The sequence below is a fragment of the Meriones unguiculatus genome, chromosome 16 (genome assembly GCF_030254825.1).
Source record: "Meriones unguiculatus strain TT.TT164.6M chromosome 16, Bangor_MerUng_6.1, whole genome shotgun sequence".
NCBI lineage: Eukaryota > Metazoa > Chordata > Mammalia > Rodentia > Muridae > Meriones > Meriones unguiculatus.
This window is the reverse complement of record NC_083363.1, coordinates 10,467,945-10,490,625: the sequence shown is the minus strand read 5'-3', so window position 1 is coordinate 10,490,625 and position 22,681 is coordinate 10,467,945. Positions and strand designations below refer to the sequence as shown.

The window sequence follows — 22,681 nt, the reverse complement described above, 5'->3', positions numbered from 1 at the left end:
CCCCAAGAAACAATCTAGCAGGGGTTGGGGGAGGGGAAGGTAGAGGGGACAGGTGGTGGAGATGAAGGCTTTGACCCTAAGTCTCAAATCCAGATTGCAGATTGAAATTGCAAAGAGAAAGCAGACAGGCACTTTAGAAAACACTCATGTTTAATGACAGTCTTGGTTTTTTAGAAAAGGCTTTATACACTGTGTATACATTTACATGGCCTTGGAGGGTACCTGTGCTAGGAAGAAACGGCCTGGGGCAAGGCACTGAGGTATGTGGGGCCTCTGAGGCTGTATCTCCGGGAGGAGGCAGCTGCCTCCCGGGCTGACTGTGTACCTTGTTGGCCTGGGTCCCAGGAAACACACCTGAATCACCTGCCCAAAGGTAGTCAGTCCAGCATCTCCCAGAGCTGCCTTATCAGGAAAGATACTGCCTGAGGCCCATTTGCGTTGCTGGGGCAGAATAGTACCCTGGGCGTCTCATCACCGACACCACTACCGACAGGAACCTCATTATAGGAATAGAACGAAGACAACGTGGTTCATTAGTTCCTGTGGAGCTCTACTTTGAGGGACAGAGATGGAGGCCTTAGGCCTCCAGGTTGACCGTGGAACATTGATAGGTGGAAAATTGTCGGCCCAAGACCTCCCTTATTTTTAAGTAATGCCAAAGCCTTTGCCCAGTCTGAGACAGTTGTTGGCAGATGACCACGACCAGCATGGCCCTCCCTGCAAATTGTGGCTGTACCCCAACCAACTCCCCTGAGGATACATAGGCTCTGTCTGTCCCATGCCTGTAGCCCAGAGCCGCAAATATGGCTGTGGGTCTCTTTAAGATAAGTGGCCCGGCAGGAGGCAGTACCCCCACATGGAACCAAGGTGTTGTCAGCGGAAAGTGTTGGCAGGCTCTGCACAGTCAAAGAAGTCAGGACCTATGGGGCGAGGAAAGCCTTCTAGGACCTTCACCTTCACAGGGTCAAACTTCCAGTAGAGATGGCCACGAAGGAAGTAGGCATAGCCTGAAGAGAGAAGGTGGTCAAGCTGGGTAAGTGAATTCTAGGCTGTGCATCTGCCAGTCAGGCAGGGCCTGGGGACGGACACCACACAGTGCTGAGTAAGGAGGCATGTCTGTGCTCCCCAGCACTCAGTAGGTAGGGGCAGGAGGATTAGGCGTTCAAGGTCATCCTTGGTTACATACTGTTTGAAGCTAGCCTGGACTACAAGAGACCCTGCCTTCAAAAGAAGAAAATAACTAAATCTTCAGACTCCAGAGCTGGCTTACCAGAACCTCCTTTCCCTCCAGGGAGCCTTTATGTCTGACCCCAGGGTTTGGTGCAGTGTTACTGGGAACCTCGGGTCAATTGCTGCCTTTCAGGGAAGCAAGCACTGCTCCTGTTATCAACCTCCCCATCCCTTCCACACCACAGAAGGCAATACCAGAGATACAGAGCCTGGGGCTACTCGGAGTAGTTCTCCCGGTGATCCCTGTGCTGGTGGGCACAGAATCGAAGGGGAGTTGTGAGAAAGAGAGCACTGGGCTTGGCTGAAGTTCTCTGCCCTTAGGAGTAAGCCTGGTGGCCCAGTGGTTAGGGGCAGTAACTGACAGGAGTCCTGGCTCTACCATCATTCCTCTGGTACGTTTACTGACCTTACCGCCCATTCCTCTGCCCCTTTAAAACTATGATAGTTAAGAGCTGTTATGGTCAGGCACGGAGGTGCACTCCTTTAATCCGAGGCAGATTTCTCAGAAGGCTGTTCTGAGACACATAAGGAGATTGGCGCTGTGCCTGAAGCATATCTTCCATCCTTGGTGAGCACTGGTAGTGGCCAAGGGACCCTGGACAAGTTCTTGTACCTCTCTGGCCTTCAATCTCATTTTTAATATGGGGCATAAAACTGGTTGGTCACCAGGAGGGGAGATAGCAACACTAGACAGAGAATCTGTGATCATGATGATCTAGGCCTCATGAAGTCTGTGCCTGGGGGGGGGGGGGCGGAAGGGGATCAGGATGACAGCCACTCACCTCCCTATAGCTACCTAACCCCCAACTCACCCTCAGCATCCTGGAAGGCAGCGTCTATCTCAGAAGGCACCCCTCGCCAGTCAGTGGCGCGTCGGGGCACAGGATTGTCCACATGTTGGCTCCTTGGGTGGAAACGCCAATAGTCTCCACCTCGGAAGAAGTAGATCTTGTTCTTCTCAGGACCCCAGACCAAGGCAGCATGGACCGGGGACTCCTGCAGGCCCAGCTTGGAGAGTGGTTCAGGGCCTAGGACTGGCTTCTCCCCGTCATATATCCAGTACTGAGCACCTGCCAGAGATGGGATGCTGCCAGGAGCTGCCAAGCCACCACTGCCACACCCAGTCAACTGTGGATCTGCTTGGCCACCATCAGGGACTCTCCCAGCCTGTGTCTTTTGTAAGACATTGCTGGCCAATAGTGCTTTCTCAGCAACCCTACCTCAGAGGGATGTTAGAACCAGCCTGGGAAGAGCCAGGTTGAGAAGATAAGCTTGGGTTCAATAAGCCCAAATTAAGGTTATTCTGGTTGAGGCTGCCCATTGCAGATGTTTGCTGACCACCCTGGGTCCCGGCCCCTGTAACAGGCCCCTCGGCTGGCTGCCTTGGAATGCACATACAGGGTTCCCACACCTCACCTGTGTTTATGAAGTCCTGCCACCTGGAACGTTCTAGGTTGTCATCTCTGCCAGATGGAGTCGAAATCACAGGCTCCAGGGTCACTGCCTACATCAGTTTCCTGCTCTGCTTTTTCCAAGCTTTACACCACAAGTGAGTCATTCTGCCTCTGAGCCCAAGTCCTCCTCTCTAAAGCCCCATCATACATGGTAGCTTTGGGGTTGACCATATCAGCATGCAACGGCAGTGTGCAAGACCTCCAATGATACCCTGAACTCAAGAGCAGTCACCTCTGGGAGACTCAGCTGGGCCCAGGGAGTAAGCCCCACTCTCTCTCGGCTCAAAGTCCTCAGGGCACTGTGTCCCTGAGTCCTCTGTCACTACTCCTGGCAGACTGCCAATTCCCACGCACCTTGGAAGAACCAAATCTGGCCCTGGGAATCCTCGAAAGCTGCATCCACTGAGCTGGGCAGTCCTTGCCAGTGCCGAGAGGCCAGAGCAGGATACCCAGGCTGCAGACGCCCACCGCGCAGGCGCCACACAAAGCCTGCCTTGAAGAAGAAGAGCTCTCCTCGGATGGTGGAAACCGCATCAAAGGAAGTCTCACAGACATCTGGCGGGGTTTCTGGCTGGGGTGGGATAGAAAGAGCACGTCGTCCTGGAGCCTCAAGACCAGCAGGGTTGCGAAGAAGACAGAGCTGGGGTCTTCCCTCCGTCTTCCCACCCACCTCATTCTTACCTCCAGCAGCGCGATCTCATTGGTATCTATCCCAGCCTGGGAGCCCAAGGCTGGGGTGTGGGAGGTGGGGGCCGGCCGGGGCCGGCCATAGAGGTATTGGATGCCTCTTCGGTCATCTGGGCCGAGGCTTAGAGGGTAGCGGAAGGTGTAGAAAGGGGACATGAGGGCCTTCACTGCTGTGGTGTGTTGCAAGCCCAGAACATGGCCAAATTCATGAGCTGCCACTTGCAGCAGGTCTGTGCCTGGAAGAGGGGGAGGTGAGTTAGACTGCCTCCACTTCCTGCCACCAGTTCTAGACCCCAGTGAGTGCTTCCTAGTTGCCTCATCTGGAATATGGGCCGCCAGCACATACCCTTGTTGTCCCCAATAGTCCAAGTTTCATCATAGTCAAAGTGCACATCCCCTTCTCGGTGGGTCTTGGGGAAGAAGGCATGGGCCAGGATGCCCCCAGGCCCATCAAACGGCAAGTTGTCCCCGTGCCAGTACCTGGGGGTGCGGAAGAACACAGTTAGAGGCTGCTGACAATGGGAGATATTCCCAGAGAGGTCCCAGGCCACGGGGTTCACCTGGTGAAGTCAATCATGATGTCAGCGCGTCCCTCGTACACCTCCGTGAAAGTGAGCGGCGTCACCGCGCTCCACACCTGGAGGGCCTCTGCCACCGTCTTCCGTACCTGCTCCCTTACAAGCTGCCATGGGAACCGGAGGATCCTGGGGGGAGGTGGAGGGGCCTGGGCATGGAGCCAAGAAGCCCCTGAGGACTGAGGAGTCAAGCCTCCCTTGGAGCTGAGTGTGGTGACTCATGTCTTTCCTCCCAGCACTGGGGAAGCCGAGGCAGGATTTCTGTGGTTCTGAGGCCATCCTGGCTATTATGTGGGGGCCTGTTTCACCACCTCCTCACAAGAAAGAAATGTTGCCTCTGGATGATCAGGGCGTGTGTGCAGTCAGGGCTGGGCCTAGCAGTGTCTGAGTCTCAGGCTTAGGGAGCTGTTCTAGACATGTGGGTTCACCTCTATCTGGGGTTGTGCTTGTTTAGAGACACACACTGAGTGGAAAGGACACAAGAGCAGGGGTCCCAAGACCTGACAGTACAACTCCCTGTGAGAAGTCTTGTATTGGAACTTGTTCAAAACTTCTGCACCCCTACCTCAGCTCCAACGCCATGGTGACCCTGGAGTATTTTCCCTCAGGCTAAGTCTCAGCTTCCTCACCACTCGCTGAGGGACCTCCTAGGTTACCAGCAAGTAGTCCACCACCACTCACGTCCACCTGCAGAAGGCCCAAGTTGTTATGGTGGACTTGAACAATCTACCAGGGCTCTGTCCCATTCCCTACAGGTCCCAGGCCCATGCCTTGATTGACTCTATTAAAGTCTGTCTGAGGGCCTCAAATCTTCCCCTAGGCGTGAACTGAGCTCCTCAGATGCCTACGCAAGAGGGCACAATCTGTGTTTGTGTGTCTAGACCAAGATTCCAGGCTACTGGTCCAGGAACGGCTGAGGGAGGTGGGGTCAGTGGGCATGCAGGTCTGTGCTGTGCGAATGCGGCATCTCGGGATGAAGGTGTGAGTACCACACAGTCCTGCTCCCCTGGCTTCTGGTCCCTACCTATAGGTGAGGTCTGTCTTCTCCCAGCGACCCCCCGACAGTACGAAGCGCTTCTGTCGGTTTCGGGCACTCAGGACATCAGGTGGGTCCGGCACACCACATCGTAGAGGTCTGGAGCCGCTAACAGAACCAGGGGCCCGGTGGGAGGCGGGGGCAGACGTCAAGCCATTAGGCAGAGCTGCGTGCAGGAGCTGCGGCCCTCTCTTCACAGGGTGGCGACGGTGGCTCTCCTGGGCGAGAAAAACGATGCAAGAGCCAAGTCAGACTTCAGATCCTGGACTGCTGGGCAAACAGAAGAGCTGAGAGGTATGCTGGCACAAAGCTGGCTCCATCAGCCTTAGGTTGAGCCTCTGGTTTTCTGACTCTTGTTTTAAGGCATCAATCTTTCTCCTTCCTCGTCCTGCTGGAGGGCCCTGAGCTGCATCCTCCCACCTTTTCCCCAGAGTCTAAAGGAAGAGATTACAATTCTCCATTTTTTGGGAAAGCTATAAAGCACCTGTTGCCCCTGCACAGGTAACCACTGAAACTATACCTGGGGACCCCAAAGTTTCACAATGAAGATGTGGACCCAGCCACATGGGCCTGTTCAACCTGGTCAGCAAGAGAGATGGGTTGGTTCCTCTTTTCAGCTCTACGAGGGGGAGTCTAGTGACCCTCTCAGAGAACGGCAGGGGGCCGTCATCTCCCTGCAGCCCCTCCCAGCTCCCAGTCCAGCTCATCAGCAGCGCTTGAACTCCCCTCTGCCACCCAGTGAGGCTGGCAGAGCAGCCACGAAAGGAGGAAAGGTAATGGAGACGAATGACCCTTCCCATCTCCACTGTTCCCCTCAACAGCCCTCCCCTCCCTGTGAAGCATCAAGGCCCGAAGCTCAGCTTCTGAAAGCTAAATTCTATTCACTGGTGGCTGCACCGTGAGCAGTCACTGTCTTCATGGGGCTCCCGTTCGCCATCTGTCCAATGTCAATAGCGTGAGAAGGAGCTGAGAGGCACCCCGTATACCCTGCAGCAGCAACTGACCCAGGGCAGGTCCTTCCCAGACTCCACCCCCTTAGCCCTATGCTCCCTCCCACACTTGGGACTACTGGGATCCAATGACCTCAGAGAACCCCCAGCCTCACCCTATAGCCGGTGAGAGTTTGGGAAGCAATCACTATTCTAACTTCAGCCTAAATGCCCAACATCCCAGAGCATGAAACAGAGTCCAGAGAGGTTAAAGACTTTTTCTGGCATCACACAGCAAGCCAGACCAGAGCAGGTTCAGCCCTGGGGCTTATGCCTCCCCAAGACCTCACCCGTTCCCCACCAGCTTGGCTCATCTCCAAGACCCACATTCCTAAGAAGCATTTCTCTTTGTAGTGCATTCCCTTTTCCTCAGCTAGCAGCCTTCCTGTGGCCTGTCTCATGGAGGGGCCTGACTCACTGGGCCCCACCCTCCTCTGGCTTGGCAGCTGCCAATCCACAGCCTCAGACACACTCAAGGGACTCTTGGCTGACCCAGTCTTCCTGGCATAGCTCAGACACTCAAGGTCAGCCCTGGGAGTAACTTCCAATCCAGACCATGGGAGGAACCCAGTGGAAGGTAAATAAGAAAGAGCCCAGACTAGGAAGCCACTAAAGACCAGGCAGCCTGAGGACCCCAGTTTGCTTTTGGTCTAACGGGAATGAGAGTGGTCAGTAGTAGGCAGCCCTGAAAGCAAGTCACCTGGTTAGGCTGTGATGAGGCAGGCGAGCGGCAGAGAAGTCAAGGCAACAGCCCATGTCACACACACTACTGGGTACTCAGACTTCATCCTTCTTAGCTTCTGCCTAACCTCCCCTCCCACCCCTCCCTGCTGCCTCCCCAAGGGAGGGCAGCTTCCCTGGCCACTAGGCTGTGGGGCTTTCACCAACACCGAAGGCTGGAGGACAGGATGAATAAATACGAAACTCTTTTGGTCCTGCTGACGGCACTCTAGGGATAAAAACATTAGAGGTGACCCGCTCTGCGCTTCTATAGCGGGACAGAGCCTCAGCTCAGATCCCAGGGCATGCTTGCCCCGCCCCCAAACCCTGCACAAGCTGGCATCAGAGTGGCGACAACTAAAGGTGACAACTGTGTCTCTCTCCGGTGTGCCCCACAGTAGGTACTGATATTCTCTCCTGCTTTGTCCCCTTATTGGGGAGTCAGGGGGAGTGCATTCACCCAAGGTTTCATGGTTTAAACTCCGATTTCTCCAGTTCCCAAATGCATGAGTTCAATCCACGGCTGGAGGCTATCATCTGTGCTCCACGTTCTAGGGCAGGAAACGCCGTACTCTGCTTGAATAACTCCTGATCCATGACACTCACCCCCCTTTCCAAACCCTTTTGTTCCCAAGGCCAGTGTGGGGCAAAACTGGCAGATGGACCAGTGTGGCTGAACTGAGGGACCAGGCCCCAGCCACCTGCCTGTCATACCTTCCTCCCATCATTCCTTGAGCTAGCTGGCTGCATCGGCTGGCCACTGAGGGCAGGGTATCCAACGGGTATTTGTAGGTCTGTAGTGGTCTCTGCCCCAGCCCCAGCCCAGCTTAGTCACTGCTATGACAGGTGCCTCACAAACCAGCCTGGAAGAAGGCTGCAGCCATTGGGACACACAGTCTGTGAGCCCCTCAATCCCTAGTCTTCCCCTTTGCCTCTCTGCACTCCCTTTCCTTTCGCTCTCGCCGTTCTTTTGTTCCCTGGGAGTCTACAGCACCCAGTTTCAGTGCCCCCTTTTATTCCGACTGCCACCTGATGCTCATACACACTCTCTGTCTCAGGTGCACTTTCTGTCCACTTCAAGCCTCCCTGCAGTTTGAGGCACCTCTCTCAACTTGGGCCCCATTTTCTCCGTCCTTTATTCTCCAGCCACCGTTCGCACCTTGCAGGGGTGCTCCCTGGAACCACACACCTGGAGGCTGTCTCACGGGCCCCAGACTTGCTTGGCTTCCTTCCTGTGGTGAACAAGGGGCCCTGGTATCCACTCCCTCTGCTACCTCTACCAACACACACTCCAGCATCTCTAGCTGGGGCTGGAGAAGCCGGTCCCCAAACTGAGTCCAGCGCGGAGCCGCACCTCACCAGCCGCAAACGCTCCACTTGCACACCGCCAGCGACCAGAAGTTCATTATCGCACCCAAAGAGACCTAAAAGGCTTTTCCGGGACCGACTGCGCTAGGGTAGCCAAGGCGCTCGGTGGGTCAAGCTCAGCCAGTGGGCCCAGCCCGCGTGCCCAGCCCTCCCTCGGGGAGGAGTGGCGGGCACTCACCGGTGGCCTGGCCCGGGCCATCAGCGGCGGCGGCAGGAGGAGCAGCAGCAGCAGTAGCAGCAGAGGGAGCGGGAGAAGGAGGGCGCGCGAGATCGCGCGGAGAAGACAGGCGGCCCGTGCCATCCGCCCCGGGGCTGCTGGGCCTGCTGGGCCGCGCCGGGCCACCGCCCCTTATAGCGTTCGCCCCGCCCCCACCGGCGCCGGGACCGCACCCCCCGCCGCCCCGCCTCCCTCTGCCTTTTGTTCTAAACTCAAGCCGGCGTGCAACAGCGAACCGCCTGGGTTGGGGAGGAGTGCCCCTTGGCCCTGGTGAGAGCCGTGGAGAGCTCTGTCTTCCTGTTCTCCAACCGCGCTTTCACAAGTCTCATCTTCTGCCAGGTCTCACGGTGGCTTGACCTCTGTCTGACTTCTTTTAGCCTGTGACAGGTGGGCAAATCCCCCATCCTCACAGCCCTAGCCAATCCGTTAAGAAGGTGGCACAGTAGCTCCTGTAAGGAACCGGTTATTGAAATATGACCTCGGGGGGAAACTAAGGCAGATGGCAAAAGTTTGACCAGCCAGCCTCTCTCACCTTAAAACAAACCAGGGACGGAGGAGAGGATGGGATGGGGGTGGGAGGAGGTTGGGAGGCTGGAAAGATAGCTCAGTGGTTAAAAGCACTTGTTGCTCTTGCAGACAACCCGGATCCCATTCCAAGCACCCACTTTCCTAGGATCTGATGCCTTCTTCTGATCTCCAAGGACACTTGGCACACACCGATGCACACACAAAAACACCAGACCAGAGACAATTACGGAGGATCTTGGAGGGAGGGACCAGACTTTTCTGTAACAGCAGGCAAATGATTGAGAGGAAAGGGGCATAGGACGTGTCTGAGATGGGCCCTGAAGGCTCAGTTGTTCCTTGGCTGGGGCCCTGGCCAGCGGGCTTTTCCTGACCAGTCAGGCCCAGCTATTTGAGCCAGGGAGAGAATCAAAGGTGAGAGTGAGGTCCACGTGCTGGAAAATGTTTATCCATTCTCGTCTCCGCAGGGGGCTATCCAAATGGGCAATGTACCCTCTGATGACTACCGACTTCTACAGTGCACTATGAATCTCCAAAGCTAAGATTCAGGCAGGCAGGCAGGCAGGCAGGAGGGCCCTAAGCTGCTGCAAGGTGGGGCCAGAGAGCAGTGAGTTCTACTTGGCCACCTGCAATCTTTTTAAAAAGCCTTTTAAAGGCTGGCATTTCTTTCATTCTTTTCTCCTCCCTTCCTGCTGGGCCCCGTTCTCTCTCTCTCTTTCTTTCACGGCCGAGTGTCCTAAGCGTACGTGTGCCCCAGGCAGGCCTCCAGTTTAAGATTCCTCTCTTAGTCTATTTGAGTGACAGGATTGCAAGTACACATCTTCATCTATAGAATTTCCAAGGTCTGTTCAGCCTCGTCTTAGCAAAGCCAGTCAAAGAATCATGAAGTGAATGAGGCATTCATATTTTTTTTTTTCCCTTCTCGAGACAGGGTTTCTCTGTGTAGCCCTGGCTGTCCTGGAACTCATTCTGTAGACCAGACTGGTCTTGAATGCAAGGATCCACCTGCCTCGGCCTCCCGAGTGCTGGGATTAAAGGTGTGCACCACTATCGCCCGGCTCTCATACATTTTCTGATGCGTATGAAAGTGTAGCATTTTAAAAACAAACAGGGCTGGAGACAAACATGGCTCAGCGGTTAAGAGCACTGTCTCCTCTTCCAGGTGTTCCTGAGTTCAATTCCCAGCAACCACATGGTGGCTCACAACCATCTGTACTGGAATCTGATACCCTCTTATGGCATGCAGGTGTACATTCGGATAGAGCACTCATCTACATAATAAATAAATCTTTAAAAAATATAAAAACAAAGAGTTTGCTGGATGCCTCTAATCCCAGCACTTGGGAGACAGACTCAGGTGTCTTTCTGTGACAGACCAGGCAGCCTGGTCTTCATAGTGAATTCCAGGACAGCCGGGCTGTATACAGGCCCTGTCTCAATGCAGAACAGGTGGCTGAAGTGCCTATTTAACACATCAAAGGGGACCTGGCCTCGAGGTTTCTCCCAGCGTATCTCAGTTCCCACCTGTCACAGGGCATGGCTGGCATATACTGCCCTCTACCCTGAACTTTTCAGGCCGGGACAGAGGCTCTTCACTCCAATCCAGACATTTTTGTTCCCTCCCTCCCCTCCCCTCAGTTTCTCTCTCTCTGCCTGCACACGCTCTTTCTCTCCCACACCCTTCTCTGCCTCCCTGTCTGTACGATGACTTCCCTGGCCCAGTTCTTTGAGACGGGTGACCCCACCGAAGAGCTGCTCCTAATAAACCTGCCTTTGTACTTTAATTTGGCTTGAACTGGCTCATTTTGTCGGCAGAGAATACCTATCAAAAACAATCCCCCAACACCCCAAAACATTCATCTGTGCAACATAAACAGCCTTCAGCGTTGCCAGGGACGCACGGCCGCCTTTTGGGGAACCTGTAGCTTACCAGCCAGAGCCTAAGGTGTTACCATCCTACTAAAGGATCCGGGATTCAGGTGTGCATCACCACCAACCATCTCCTGTAATTGGTGCTGCACCTCGGATGCCAGGAGCCTGGGGGACTGAGGTAGGGTGGTCTCAGGGTCAAGGGCCCTCCTGAGCTCACCTGGACAGGCATGGCTCAAGGATGCCAGCACGTTCTAAGAGTCGAAGAAGGAATGAGACACTTCTAGCTCGGATTCTGCCGATGGCGCAACCGCACCACTGAAGGTCTTTAGACTCTAGTCCTTTGGTGATTCTGGGATAGTTATTCTCAAACCCTGTCTTGTTATAGGAGCCAGGGAGCACGGCCTGACCTGGAGTCTCTGTTCCCTCTTCCGCTGGTTTGCCTAGGTGCCTTCTCTTTCCTCCTGGGCTCGTGGCAAATCCCTATTCCACTGCTTGGGTTCTGCGATGGTCCTAACAGAAACGCCTGCCCTCGCTGCCCTTGCTTAAACTTGGGTTTTCAATGCTGCAGGGGGGGGGAACTCTCTAGGACCCTAGGAGCTTCGCCTTGCCCTGGGTTGGTTCAGGCGCCCTAAATCCAGGAGGGTACTTTGGCACCTCCCACTTGCGGGGCGTGTCCCCGAGGCTCCGCCTCAGATCCCACCCCTTTCACCTGACGCGCCGGACGCTGCAGCGTTAGTTCCTCCGGCACTGAGCTAGGGTTACGGTCCACGCGTCCTTCTCTGTGCTGCTTCGGTCCCACCGCTGTCATGCCTCGGGGAAGCCGCAGCGCGGCTGCCAGGCCGGCCAGGTGTGAAGGGGACAGGGCCCTCGTGGGGAGGGGTGAGGGAAGCGTGGGTACTCGCCCAAGGGCGTCCAGAATGACCTTGGAGGCTGCGGCGCCATGTTTGCGGGGGGAGGGGGGAGACTCGCAGAAACACGAGTCTAAGATGAGGGTCCCTGGAGTAGAGGGGTTTCTTCCCGGAGCATTAACCCTGCCTCTTCTTGCTTCCCGCAGCCGCCCAGCCCACGCTCCTGCGCACCCACCACCCTCAGCGGCCGCCCCGGCACCTGCCGCTTCGGGCCAGCCGGGTCTTATGGCTCAGATGGCATCCACTGCCGCAGGCGTAGCCGTGGGCTCAGCTGTAGGGCATGTCATGGGTAGCGCCCTGACCAGCGCCTTCAGTGGGGGCAGCTCAGAACCTGCCCAGCCTGCTGTCCAGCAGGTGAGCGGGAGGGCTCAAGAGAAAGCAGGCAGGATTCGCTCAAGGTTTGCTTAAGTGTCCAGTGAGGAGTGACCTAGTGTGTTTAGAGACGCTTCAGGCCCAGGATTTTGGCCAAAGGAGGGTCCTAACCCTCATGGCTACTGTTGAGCCCACTGTCGCTCGCTGGAAAGCTTGCCCCAGCCCTCATTTGAGGGTAAAAATGTCTCACTGACAGAGACTGACAACCATAGATCTTCCAGGGTAGAGAAAACCCAAGCTCAGATGGGTGCAAACGCTTGTCCAAGGACACCTAACCCTATCGGAGCAGGGTGAGATGCAGTATTTCCCAAGCTCTTGTTCTCCCCGAAGCCGAGGCTGCCATTGTGGCATCTACTCCCTGGTGACCTGTGCCCCACCAAAGTCTCGAGCCAAATCCAAATGCTTGTTAGCAGTGTGAGTCCAGCATCATGAGAATCGGCGTGGCTGAGCCAGGAAGGTACTGTAACTTGGCGTAGGGCTTGCGCTCTGTGAACACATGCAGCGGACAGCATTTTCTGGAACCTTCGCTTCCCACTCCTGCCTTTGCCCAACATGTCCATTTTGAGGCAGAAAGAGAACTCCCGTCTGTAGCTGTTGAGTGGCCGTTAGAGGGACGCTGGTTCACCCTGTGCTGGGGATGCAACTGAGGCTAGGCAGTCCTGGGTCGCTCCCTTTGGGGTACCAGGGCTAGGGAAGTGGGAGGGGGGCAGGAAGTCTCCAGCTTTGGTATTTTACTGTGGGTACGGACTTTGAGCCGACAGTTGCCACTTGTCCTCTTCCCCAGGCTCCTGCCCGTCCTGCCTCTCAGCCCCTACAGATGGGGCCCTGCTCCTATGAGATCAAGCAGTTCCTGGACTGCTCCACCACTCAGAGTGACCTAACCCTATGCGAGGGCTTCAGCGAGGCCCTGAAACAGTGCAAATACAATCACGGTGAGCAGTTGGATTGGTGCCAGTGGGGCCGGGAGGGGCAGGCCCTCTTGGTACCTGCGGGCTGATCAGCGAGCGGTCTGTGCTGTGGTCCCTTTACAGGTCTCAGCTCCCTGCCTTGAAGAGGCCATGGGCTTGCTCTTAGCCTGACCCCTCACCGACAGCCTGATGGAGATAATATGGTTCCCCAGGAGTAAGGAGGGTAATTCTTACCCCACAGATTAATGGAAGACATAAACACTCAATAAAATAGTTTACTTTAGACCACAGCCTGCTGTGTCTGCTGGGAGGTGGGATCAGGGGAGATGGGTGATGGATGATATCTCATTAGTGTGCTATGCTTCATCTTTGTGGGGGTGGGAGAGAGGATGAGGGGGCAGGGAAATCTTGTTATGTAACCCTGGGCTGTCCTTGACTCTCTGGGGTGGGGTGGGAGGAACCCTGTTATCTGCGTTGTGGAGAGCCAAGGACAGGACTCTCCTAAGTGGGGAGAAGGATGAGGCATTTGTAAGTGGTCCAAGCTTCTGGGACCCGAAGTCAAGAGAGAAGCCTATTGTCTCTGCCCACAGGAACTGCCCCCCCTCACCCTTCTTTTGTCCTTGGATCTTCTTCTTTGCACTCAAAGGGGTGTGTGTGTGTGTGTGTTGGGGAGGGGGCAGTGCTCACATCCTGTCTGTGACCTTTCCCTTCTTGCTGATGCAATCTCTTGGTAATGCCAGATTCTGAAAAAGGAGTCCTGCCGGGCTGCTGTCTGTCTGCAGTTTATCGTAATGCGGAGGTCAGGGCCAGTCTCCTTGGATCCAAGTCCAGCTGCGCCATTTGGCTGTGGTGTGCCAGGTCATACGACCTGCTGGAATGGAAGCAGGACCTTCAGACCCCAGCACGGACTGCGCCATCACACACTGTAGCTACTTTCACTGGGTTCCCTCAGCAGTTGTGCACTGAGCACCAGCTTCCTAAGCGCAGAGCATTTCTGCCTTTAGGATGCCTCTACTCCAGCAGTATGGTGGGACTTACCTCTAGGTACAGTGTGTACTGTCCTGGGGGTGTGTGTGTGTGGAGGCTGTGCCTCTCGCCACTCGTGTCTGTCTCGCAGTAAGGGATCTCCCTTTGGGATCTTCCTGGGTTTCCGTACCTTTTCGGTGCCTGGCTCCAGCTAGCGGTTTCTAGATGGTAGGGAAGTCACCCTTCGGGACCTTGAAGGGAAACCTTTTTCCTGGTGGCTGTGCCGAATGCCTGGGCGTCTTCTCTGACTGTTGCTTGTGGCTGGAAATCTGGAGAGCCAGCACAGCTCCTCTGGAAGGCCCAGGAAATCCTGTTGTTGGGAGCTGGGAGATGTGCCCCAACCTCACTTACCCTGATGCTCACCTGCTAACTGCGGATACTGGTGTTCCAGGTTATCCAGTAGCGACTCATAGTAGGGGAAGTTCCCATCTTTTCCTCCTGTGGAGCACAGGACCCTAGACTGTCCTGGTGGTCCCCATACTACCTTTCGTTCTGTATCTGTTTCCCAGCCCAGGCCGCGGATTAGGACAGGCTTTGGATAGGGATGGCTGGGGAGAGGACGCAGCCAAGGCTAAGGCTGACTAGGCTCTTAGTTGGTCTGTGGCCTGCCACCTCTCCCCACTTACTAATGATCTGTACCAGGACATAGGTCCCTTGCTCCTGTAGCATGGAACAGGCCATGGAAGGAGCCTGGGCAGTCTTCTCCTCTAGCCTCACCAGGTGCCCGTCCTCAGCCAGGAGGGCTATGGTTCCTGGGAAGACAAAGGAAGAAGCTGGGCAGCCTGTATCCTGGTATGGGACCCTAAACCTTTCCTCCCTGGGCCCTCCAGGTCTTCTCACCTTCTGGGGGGACCTGCACCTTCTGTTTCAGATACGTAGTGAAGGCTATGAGGCTGCACCAGGGGTTCACCAGCTCCCGGCAACCAGCTAAGAGAGGGGCGTAGATAAGTGGGTGGATGTCATGGCCTCCCCAAACTCAGAGAATCGATTCCACTCCCATGCCCAGGGATGCCACTAGGATTATGGGGCAAGGAATATGCTTCAGGCCTGAGACCCTAGGCAACTGCTGCTCAGACTGCATTGGAGACCACTCTGTCCATCTCTTGCTGTGTAGAGGATCGGGGACCACAACTGGAGTCCTCCCAGATTCTGGCTCTGCCCCCTTGCCTGACATTGCTTTGTCTCCTCATGGGAACAGCTTTCTTAATCCCTGGTGCCCCCCCCCCCATTCCCCCAGTCTGTATCTCTTCCAGGTCTCCAGGGTAGAGGGAGGCATAACTCTTGAGTATGGTCCCTACGTTCTGGGACAGGTGATCCTGCTTACCTCCAAACAGCACAGTGATGAACATGGCTGCAGAAGGAAGGAGACAGATCCTGGATCTTTGAACCCCTCCTCCTGCTGCTGCTCCCTTCCACACGGCTCCCACCTAGGAAATGTGCCTATGAGGATTGCTGGGTTAGGTGGGCTTGGCTCCTCGCTCTGGTCTGGCCCCCTGTGCACCCACTTGCTCAGCTAGTCCAAGACCACTGGCCTCTTCTTTCTTTTGCTGCTCTCTTGGTTGCCAGCAGCTCCTTTAGCTCCCAGTGGTCTCCATAGCAGTGGGAACTGCCAAGACATCTAGGCAGGAAATGCTTTATCCCCAGTATCCTGGTAACTGGACCTACTGGGGGCGGGCCCGCGGGTGGGGCTCTGACCGGGGCCACAACCCAGGCTCCAGACTGAAGTCCCTAGGATGCCCCATACTGTTTGAGAGACCATGTCTCCTAACCGGGAGAGACAGTGTGCAGACTGAAGGACTGTGGGTACCCTCACCAACCCTGAGAGGCCCCCTAACAATGACCATTTCCCCTGTGGCTCTCTTCCCTCCTCCCAGCCTTCCAATTGTTCTGTTCTTGTTTCCTTTTGTCTTCTCCTGTTAGTCACATTTATGGAGGTATAATTTACGTTTCCTTTGGAATGTTTTTTTTTTGTTTATTTGGTTGGGTTTTTTTGCTTTTGGAGACAGGGTTTCTCTGTATAGCCTTGGCTACAGTTAGACCAGGCTGGCCTCTGCCTCCCAGAGGGCTGGGATTACAACTGCGTGCCATGGTGCCCGGCTGTGTATGTGTTTTTGTATGTGTGCACGTGTGTACAGTCAAAGGATAACTTGTGGAAGCCAGTTCTCTCCTGCTTTGTAGGTCGTAGGGATCGAACTCAGGCTGTTGGGTAGCTGACATGCTCCTTTACTCACTGAGCTATCTTGTTGGCACCGTTTTCAAGTTTTGACAAATCTTTAATTACCACAGCCAGGATAACACAACGTTTCCATCACCCCTTCCCATGACCCTTTGAAATTGTGAGAATGAAAATAGTATTTAACCACTGGGCAGTGCTATCCTATACCTTTGATCCCAGCACTTGGGAGGCAGGGGCAGGCTGGCCTAAAAGTCCAGGAGAGCCAAGGCTACACGGAGAAACCCCCTCTACAAAAAAACCAAGAGGGGAAAATAGAAAAAAAGAAAAAAGAAAGGTCCTTAGCCCTCACCCTCCTACTCTAAATAACTAAACTGGATGGTTTATAGGTGGGGATTTTATGCATGTATGTCTAATGACAAGAACTAACCACAAAAGACTGCCACAACCATATCTTTGCACAAAGGCCACCACAACCTTACACGGAAATCCTCCCACAAGGCCGTCCACCCAGCAACCTCTGTGTTGAGTCTTGGACTCCGGCCACCTCTGTTAGTGATCCTTGTAGCCAAGGATTATTGTTTCCAAATACCTTATGCAGGCCACTTCACCTTTAAGAATGTCCCTTTGCTTCAAGCCTCCTTGCAGAGCTCCCAGTTTGCTCCAGCGTACATACAGCGTTCGGATCCCTCCTGCAGTGTCATCTTAGCTCCCCTAATCCCTTCATCGAGAGACTCTCTGTTGTTGGGGTTCATATCCTCAGCCCTAGTCCCTGGGCATCTGCGGCTGTCCCCTATTGGTCTATTCTACAGCCTCATAAATGGGCTCAGAGCATATGGCCCGTGGCACATGCTTCCTTCCTTCAACGTGATCCTGGTTGTGAGTCTCCATGGTCGTTTCCCTCTCACTGCTGAGGCCTGGTCTGTCGTTTGGGTGTTCGGCGGTTTGTTGACTTCCTCGTTCACTTCCTGTGGTTGTGGGATTTGGGGAGATTACGAATAAAGCTAGTATAAACTTTTGCCTTGTGTGCCTTTGTGCGAGCAGAAGTTCTCATTTCTCTGGTCTGGTAAACACAGGAAGAACTGCAGGCTCATCTCCTGAATGTGCGTTCAACTCTGAGAAAGTACCGGTGTATTTTCCAGTGTATACTGGCTTTGTGTTGTCTTGCTTTCTGTCTTTTTTTTTGGCTCTGTACCTTCTGGATCTATGAGCAGACAGAAGTACTTGCTTGTCATTTCTCACTACTAATTGGTGTCCTTGCTACTCCCCCTCCCCCCGACTCCTTTTGTATCCAGAGACTCCTCAACAGACTCTGAGCTATAATCCCAGCTATTTGTCATTCGCTGTCCTATATTCGCCTGTCTCTCATTCTCTTCCTCTGTGTCTCTTCTATGTTCTACACTCTTAACCCTTTTTTTTTTTCTCTCTATTTTGGCTTCCATCTCCATGGTTATCCTCCATGGTTTTTATTTTATTTTATTTTATTTTATTTTTACACACAGTGTTGTTATTTATGTCACACTGTGTATGTACACCTGCACACCAGAAGAGGGGACCAGATCTCATAGATGGTTGTGATCCACCATGTAGTTGCTGGGAATTGAACTCAGAACCTCTGGAAGAGCAGCCAGTACTTTCAACCTCTGAGCCATCTCTCTAGCTCCTATCCTTGATTCAATCTATTCCTTATTCTTTCTTTTTCATTCTCTCACATTGCATCTCCTGTCTCTGCTTTCGTGTTCTGTCTTCTCTCCAGGAGCCTCCACTAGAACCCTCCAAGCATAATGTCAGAGAGATATCTCATGGTTAAACCACATGTCCTGCCGTCTGCAGGCACATTTCTGGACTGGTGAGTTGGAAGAAGTCTGTGCCCTCCATATAGCTCACCATTGATCCATTTTACCCCTAGATAAACAATTTTCTTTTGTCAGCCTCACTATTTCCATTTGTAAACAGGAAATACACATCGCGACCCAGCAGGGTCCTTGTGACTTCGTGATTATTCTGGCTTTCACAGTACTTCTTTGTTGTTGAGGCAGGGTTTTGTATGGAGCCCAGATGGTCTTGATTCCTGATGTTACAGAATTAATATGCCTTCCCGGTGAGAAATTACTCGACCACTTAGAAATCAACGATGGAAAAATTCTTTAATAATAATTGTGCAGGATTGCTTCCGGCTAATGCACAAAAGGGAACCAGTTTTGATCAGAAATCCCTTTCAACTTACATAGTTTCACGGCCCCAAGTTACACTTTTGAGCAATTAGACATGTTTTACAGAGACTGAAATTACAAGGTTTGGCTGTTGGACAAATGGGGAGATTTCCAGTGTAAAATTATTGCCAGAGCTATCACAAGACAGACCACAGCTGCTTTTCCTGGGCAGTGGTTTACCAGGGCCATCCTGCCTGGCTGGCAGAGTGCTGCTTTTCCTGACATTTAACTGGAGGCATCGGCCAGGGTCGTCTTCGCTAAACTGCCTGGCAGAGGCACGTTCCTTTAGCTGATATTTACTTTTGTGTAACTTAATGTTTTTAGAGCAAGTTTCTTTTTTCATTTCCTCTTTCAGTGTTCTTCTTGCTTCAGCCTGAGAGATGCTTGGATTATCATTGTCTGCCACTGTGCCTATCTTAAATGGCACAACACTTTAAAAAAGCCACCACAGTACCCAGCATGCAGCAAGTACTCAGAACAGTTACCGTGGAAGCAAATGGTATTTGCAGAGCTTGTTTGAGTTTGGGCTATTTTGTGAGGACTTATGTCCTACAGAACACAAAGTAGATGCTCTAAGTGTGAAGTGGTGGCACCTAGAGCCAGTTTCGGGAAGGAAGGATGGGCTTCAGGCTCCGAGAGCTGCCTTTTCCTGTTCTGCTGTTTTCCTGTCCTCATTCCCTGTCTCAGGGGTCAGGTGGCCCATCCCATCCACCTGGGATTGAGTCTCAGAAAACAAAAACCAACCAACCAAGCCCCTCAACGTTAATGAGAATGTTTTTGAGCTGGGCATGGTGGTACAGCACTCTAGAAGTAAAGGCAGGCAGAATTTGCGGTGTTTTGTTGGTCCTGGTTAAAGACTAGAAAGAGCCTGGATGCTTAAATAACAAGAGAAGGGGTAAGTAATCATAATGTCTGTGATAAACTACACACAGTTATGGGAACGAACCGTATATTTCTGCACACATGGCTGATTTTTTTTTTTTTTTTTTTTTTTTTTTTTTTTTGAGGCAGTGTCTCATGTAGCCTTAACTGCCCTGAAACTTATTACATAGACCAGGCTGGCCTCTGACTCAGAGATCCATCTGTCTCATTGGGATTAAGGGCTTGTGCCACCGTGCCCTGCCCTCATGGATGACTCTTAATGTTGGGTAAAAGAATTTCTACAGCAAACAAAATTAATGTGATAAAAGCCCAGAATACTGGATCCTTCGGAGGTGGCACTGGTCAGTTTTCCATCACTGTGACAAGCACCCGAGATGATCAATTTATAAAGAGGGAACGTTGGTTTTACCCTGTAGATTTGGAGTTTCAGTCCATGTGGCACTGTTGCTTCTAGGCCGGTGGCGAGGCGGCATGTCATGGCAGCATCGTGGCAGAGAGGATGGGGTAGAGCAAAGTCATGGCGGGCCAGGTGGCAAGAGAGAAGAATCTGTGGCCCTTGTACACCTTAAAGGGTGTAGTTCTGCTGATCTAAAGACGTGCCGCTAGGCCTTTGTCTTCAAGAGTGTCAGGCTGGGGACACCTGAGCCTTTGTCAGGACAGTGGTTCTCAGCCTTTCTAACGCCACACTACAACCCTTTAATCCCACCTCGCATGTGGTGACCCCCAACCATAAAATTATTTCTGTTGCTACTTCAAAACTGTATTTTGCTGCTGTTATGAATCGTAATATAAATATCTGTGTTTTGCAATGGTCTTAGGTGACCCCTGTGAAAGGGTCTTCCGACTCCGATAGAGGTCCAGAGTATTGGGAACAAGCAAAAGAAACGTGTTCTAAGTACCACCATTTCATTTTCAGACTCCATTTCATCATAGCGAGAAACTAAGTTCAAGGTCCCAGGTCCCAGGGGAACTGGGGACTTCCTGATAGCTGAACAGCCTCTGTTGTAAGGAAACAGTTGTCTGAGTCCAGACATCTCAAGGACAACTTCTCCATCTTGCTGGCATGACCGCAGGCCCAGGAACCTATTCCTTGCCTGATTGATGGAAACTCCCTTGATCAACCCCTTATGTCAAAATATGATTGGACAGTGCTACCGCCCACCCTGCTCCCTCTCACTTTATAGTTTCATCCTTTAAATATGCTGTACAACATCCCTTCAAGGTCATAGTTCAGCTCCCAAGTCTCTTCTGCAGCCCTGATCAGTCAGCACCGTCATCTGCATGGATCTTGTGTTTGAGTTATGTTGGATTTACGTGGACTCCACAACACAGACCGGCAGGTTGGGAACATGTTCTCGATCCAAACTATGGCAGGGGTAGATATTGTTAATGACCAGAAGAGGGTATGAGGGGGCTCTCTGGAAAATTCCAGCTTCTTGCAACTGGATGCGAAGGTTTCCAATCTCCCACTGGCTGGGTTGGCAGGACATTTTGGAAGACAGGACCTACCATTGGCCCCCAAGATGCACACTTCCCTCTTCAGTCAGTGGGCTGATTTGCATGCTCTGTTGTGGCTCAAGAGGCTTCCCCGTGCCTGTACTGCAAGCACCCAGAGCCCAGCCCAGCAGAACCACTCTAGGACAACCTTCCTGCTTATGGCTGTGGCCTGCCCTGGTTGCCTGCTTCTCCTTCTGATGGGAGCCTTCTTGGCAGGTAAGATACATCTGGGGGTGAGGTGAGGGTTGGCAGGAGCTCAAGAAAACCCATGCAAAGAAGCATATCAATAGATTAAGTGGGGAGGGGGGATCCTAGAAGGGGCATGGAAATAGAGCGGAGACCTGGCTGCAGGCAGCTCTGTCCAGGACTAGGGGCAAGCCACTTTCTGTGTGGACCTTGGTTTCCCAATTTGTGGGGCTCCTTAGACTTGATCCTGCGGCGTCTCTGAGGAGAGGGCAGCTGCTCACCTTTGTTTGTTACAGAGGAAGCTGATGTGGGCAGTCACACAACCTTTAAGGTAGTGTGCTATGGCCAGCGGCTTGAAACTCAACATGGGAGGTTTTGGCTACAGTTAGCCTGTAGCCGAGGTTTGGAAGAACTATTAGATGGAGGGGCTAGGGTCCACAGAGAAGGGGGAAGTAGGTACTAGAAGGTCCCGGTTTCATGCTTGAATACTAGGCTTTCAACTGAAGGTGGATTCTTGGAGACAGGACAGTATGCTGATTTAGGGGTTCATTCACGGAGGAAAATGGAGTTGTAGAGAAAGTCTCAGGGAACCAGGTCCTCCATGCTCCATCCAGGGCCAGTTGCATGGCACCAGGCTGTGAACATTTTGGGAGAGTCTCTTTGCGATCTGACAAAATTTTCACAGCAAGGCAGGGAAGGAAGGGGTCCAGGCTAGCCAGCAAGGCAGGGAAGGAAGGGGTCCAGGGTAGTCCTCAGTGAGTCTGTATCTTTCAGTCTTTCAGCCAGCCCTGACGGAGCCTGATGCACTGCTGGTCTTCCCAGGCCAAGTAGCTCAGCTCAGCTGCACAATCAATTCCCAGCATGCCACCGTGGGAGACACCGGCGTATCCTGGTACCAGCAGCAGCCAGGCAGTGCTCCTCATTTTCTGTACTACCACTCCAAAGAGGAGCACTATCGGCCGGATGACGTTCCGGACAGATTCTCAGCTACCATGGACGTGGCCCACAATGCCTGTGTGCTGACCATCAGCCCCGTGCAGCCGGAGGACGATGCCCGTTACTTTTGTTCCATCTACTATAGCTCTGAACCCTAGGGCTGGAGTCCGAGATGAATGTCCTCCGTCTGTCTCCTCCTTCTCCTCCCTGATCTGGAACCCCCTCTTTTTCCTCCAAGTCTTACTCTCCTTCCTCTGCAAAAATGAGTTAATAACATTCAACATGATGACCACGAGATCCTGGGTAAGAAAGTGACAAATCAAAAGGACATGGGGGTTGGGATTCTGGTGGCTGCTGAATAAAGAGGAAACACCTGAGAACAGGGCCCGGCCTTGTCCCTATCCCCTAAGGGTTTAGCTTTGTGCCTGGCCTTCCAGTGACCCGAAGCACTGAAGGCAGAGAAAAGGGAAGTAGCATTTGCCACCCATCAGCTCTGCATGGCCGATTGTGGTCCAACGCTCGCGGGTACCCCCGCCCCCCACAGCGTTCATGCTCGCGGCTGGGGGAGGGGCAGCCCCTGTTTCTTTCCTGAAATCTCTGGTCAAGTTCCCCGGCTGATCCTTGATGGTCAGAGGCAGGTGTTCTCGGAAAGGGCCCTGAGGGCCAGGGATGAGGATGTTGAAAGCAGGTAGAGGGTTAGGCAGCGTCCCTCCCCCTCAGAGACAGCACGTTCTGGGGAACGCTTTCCCACAGATGGGTAACCAAACCTGTGCGGTCATGGGTCAAGGGGCAGCACAATTAACAGCAGGGCACGTCAGCTGTTAGAAGCTGAACTGAGCGGGGCCGAGCCAGTGCGGGTCACACGCCTTTCATCCCTACGCTACGCTTAGAGGCAGAGGCAGGTGGA

The 22,681-nt window shown here is 53.3% G+C and overlaps 4 protein-coding genes across 4 annotated transcripts; 2 read left to right on the top strand and 2 right to left on the bottom strand.

The window, feature by feature from the left end:
* Positions 1–132: 132 nt before the first annotated feature.
* Positions 133–8,370, bottom strand: Mmp11 (matrix metallopeptidase 11). Its single transcript, XM_021653762.2, has 8 exons — positions 8,238–8,370; positions 4,971–5,200; positions 3,932–4,075; positions 3,718–3,851; positions 3,366–3,607; positions 3,039–3,255; positions 2,043–2,300; positions 133–1,007 (listed from the first exon to the last, which is right to left on the bottom strand). The coding sequence occupies exons 1-8, from the start codon at positions 8,358–8,360 to the stop codon at positions 874–876; spliced, it is 1,482 nt and encodes a 493-aa protein (XP_021509437.1). The 5' UTR covers positions 8,361–8,370; the 3' UTR covers positions 133–873.
* A 2,991-nt stretch (positions 8,371–11,361) lies between these two features.
* Positions 11,362–13,144, top strand: Chchd10 (coiled-coil-helix-coiled-coil-helix domain containing 10). The gene is made up of 4 exons (XM_021653746.2): positions 11,362–11,520; positions 11,728–11,935; positions 12,738–12,885; positions 12,985–13,144. The coding sequence occupies exons 1-4, from the start codon at positions 11,480–11,482 to the stop codon at positions 13,002–13,004; spliced, it is 417 nt and encodes a 138-aa protein (XP_021509421.1). The 5' UTR covers positions 11,362–11,479; the 3' UTR covers positions 13,005–13,144.
* Positions 13,145–13,160: 16 nt separating this feature from the next.
* On the bottom strand, positions 13,161–15,497 carry C16H22orf15 (chromosome 16 C22orf15 homolog). The gene is made up of 7 exons (XM_060369348.1): positions 15,393–15,497; positions 15,212–15,314; positions 14,728–14,814; positions 14,514–14,639; positions 14,251–14,325; positions 14,018–14,178; positions 13,161–13,732 (listed from the first exon to the last, which is right to left on the bottom strand). Exons 2-6 carry the CDS (start codon positions 15,234–15,236, stop codon positions 14,039–14,041), a joined length of 453 nt encoding a protein of 150 aa, XP_060225331.1. The 5' UTR covers positions 15,237–15,314; positions 15,393–15,497; the 3' UTR covers positions 13,161–13,732; positions 14,018–14,038.
* A 5,166-nt stretch (positions 15,498–20,663) lies between these two features.
* Vpreb3 (V-set pre-B cell surrogate light chain 3) lies at positions 20,664–22,173 on the top strand. The gene is made up of 2 exons (XM_021653743.2): positions 20,664–20,868; positions 21,613–22,173. The coding sequence occupies exons 1-2, from the start codon at positions 20,679–20,681 to the stop codon at positions 21,930–21,932; spliced, it is 510 nt and encodes a 169-aa protein (XP_021509418.1). The 5' UTR covers positions 20,664–20,678; the 3' UTR covers positions 21,933–22,173.
* The last annotated feature ends 508 nt before the right edge of the window (positions 22,174–22,681 follow it).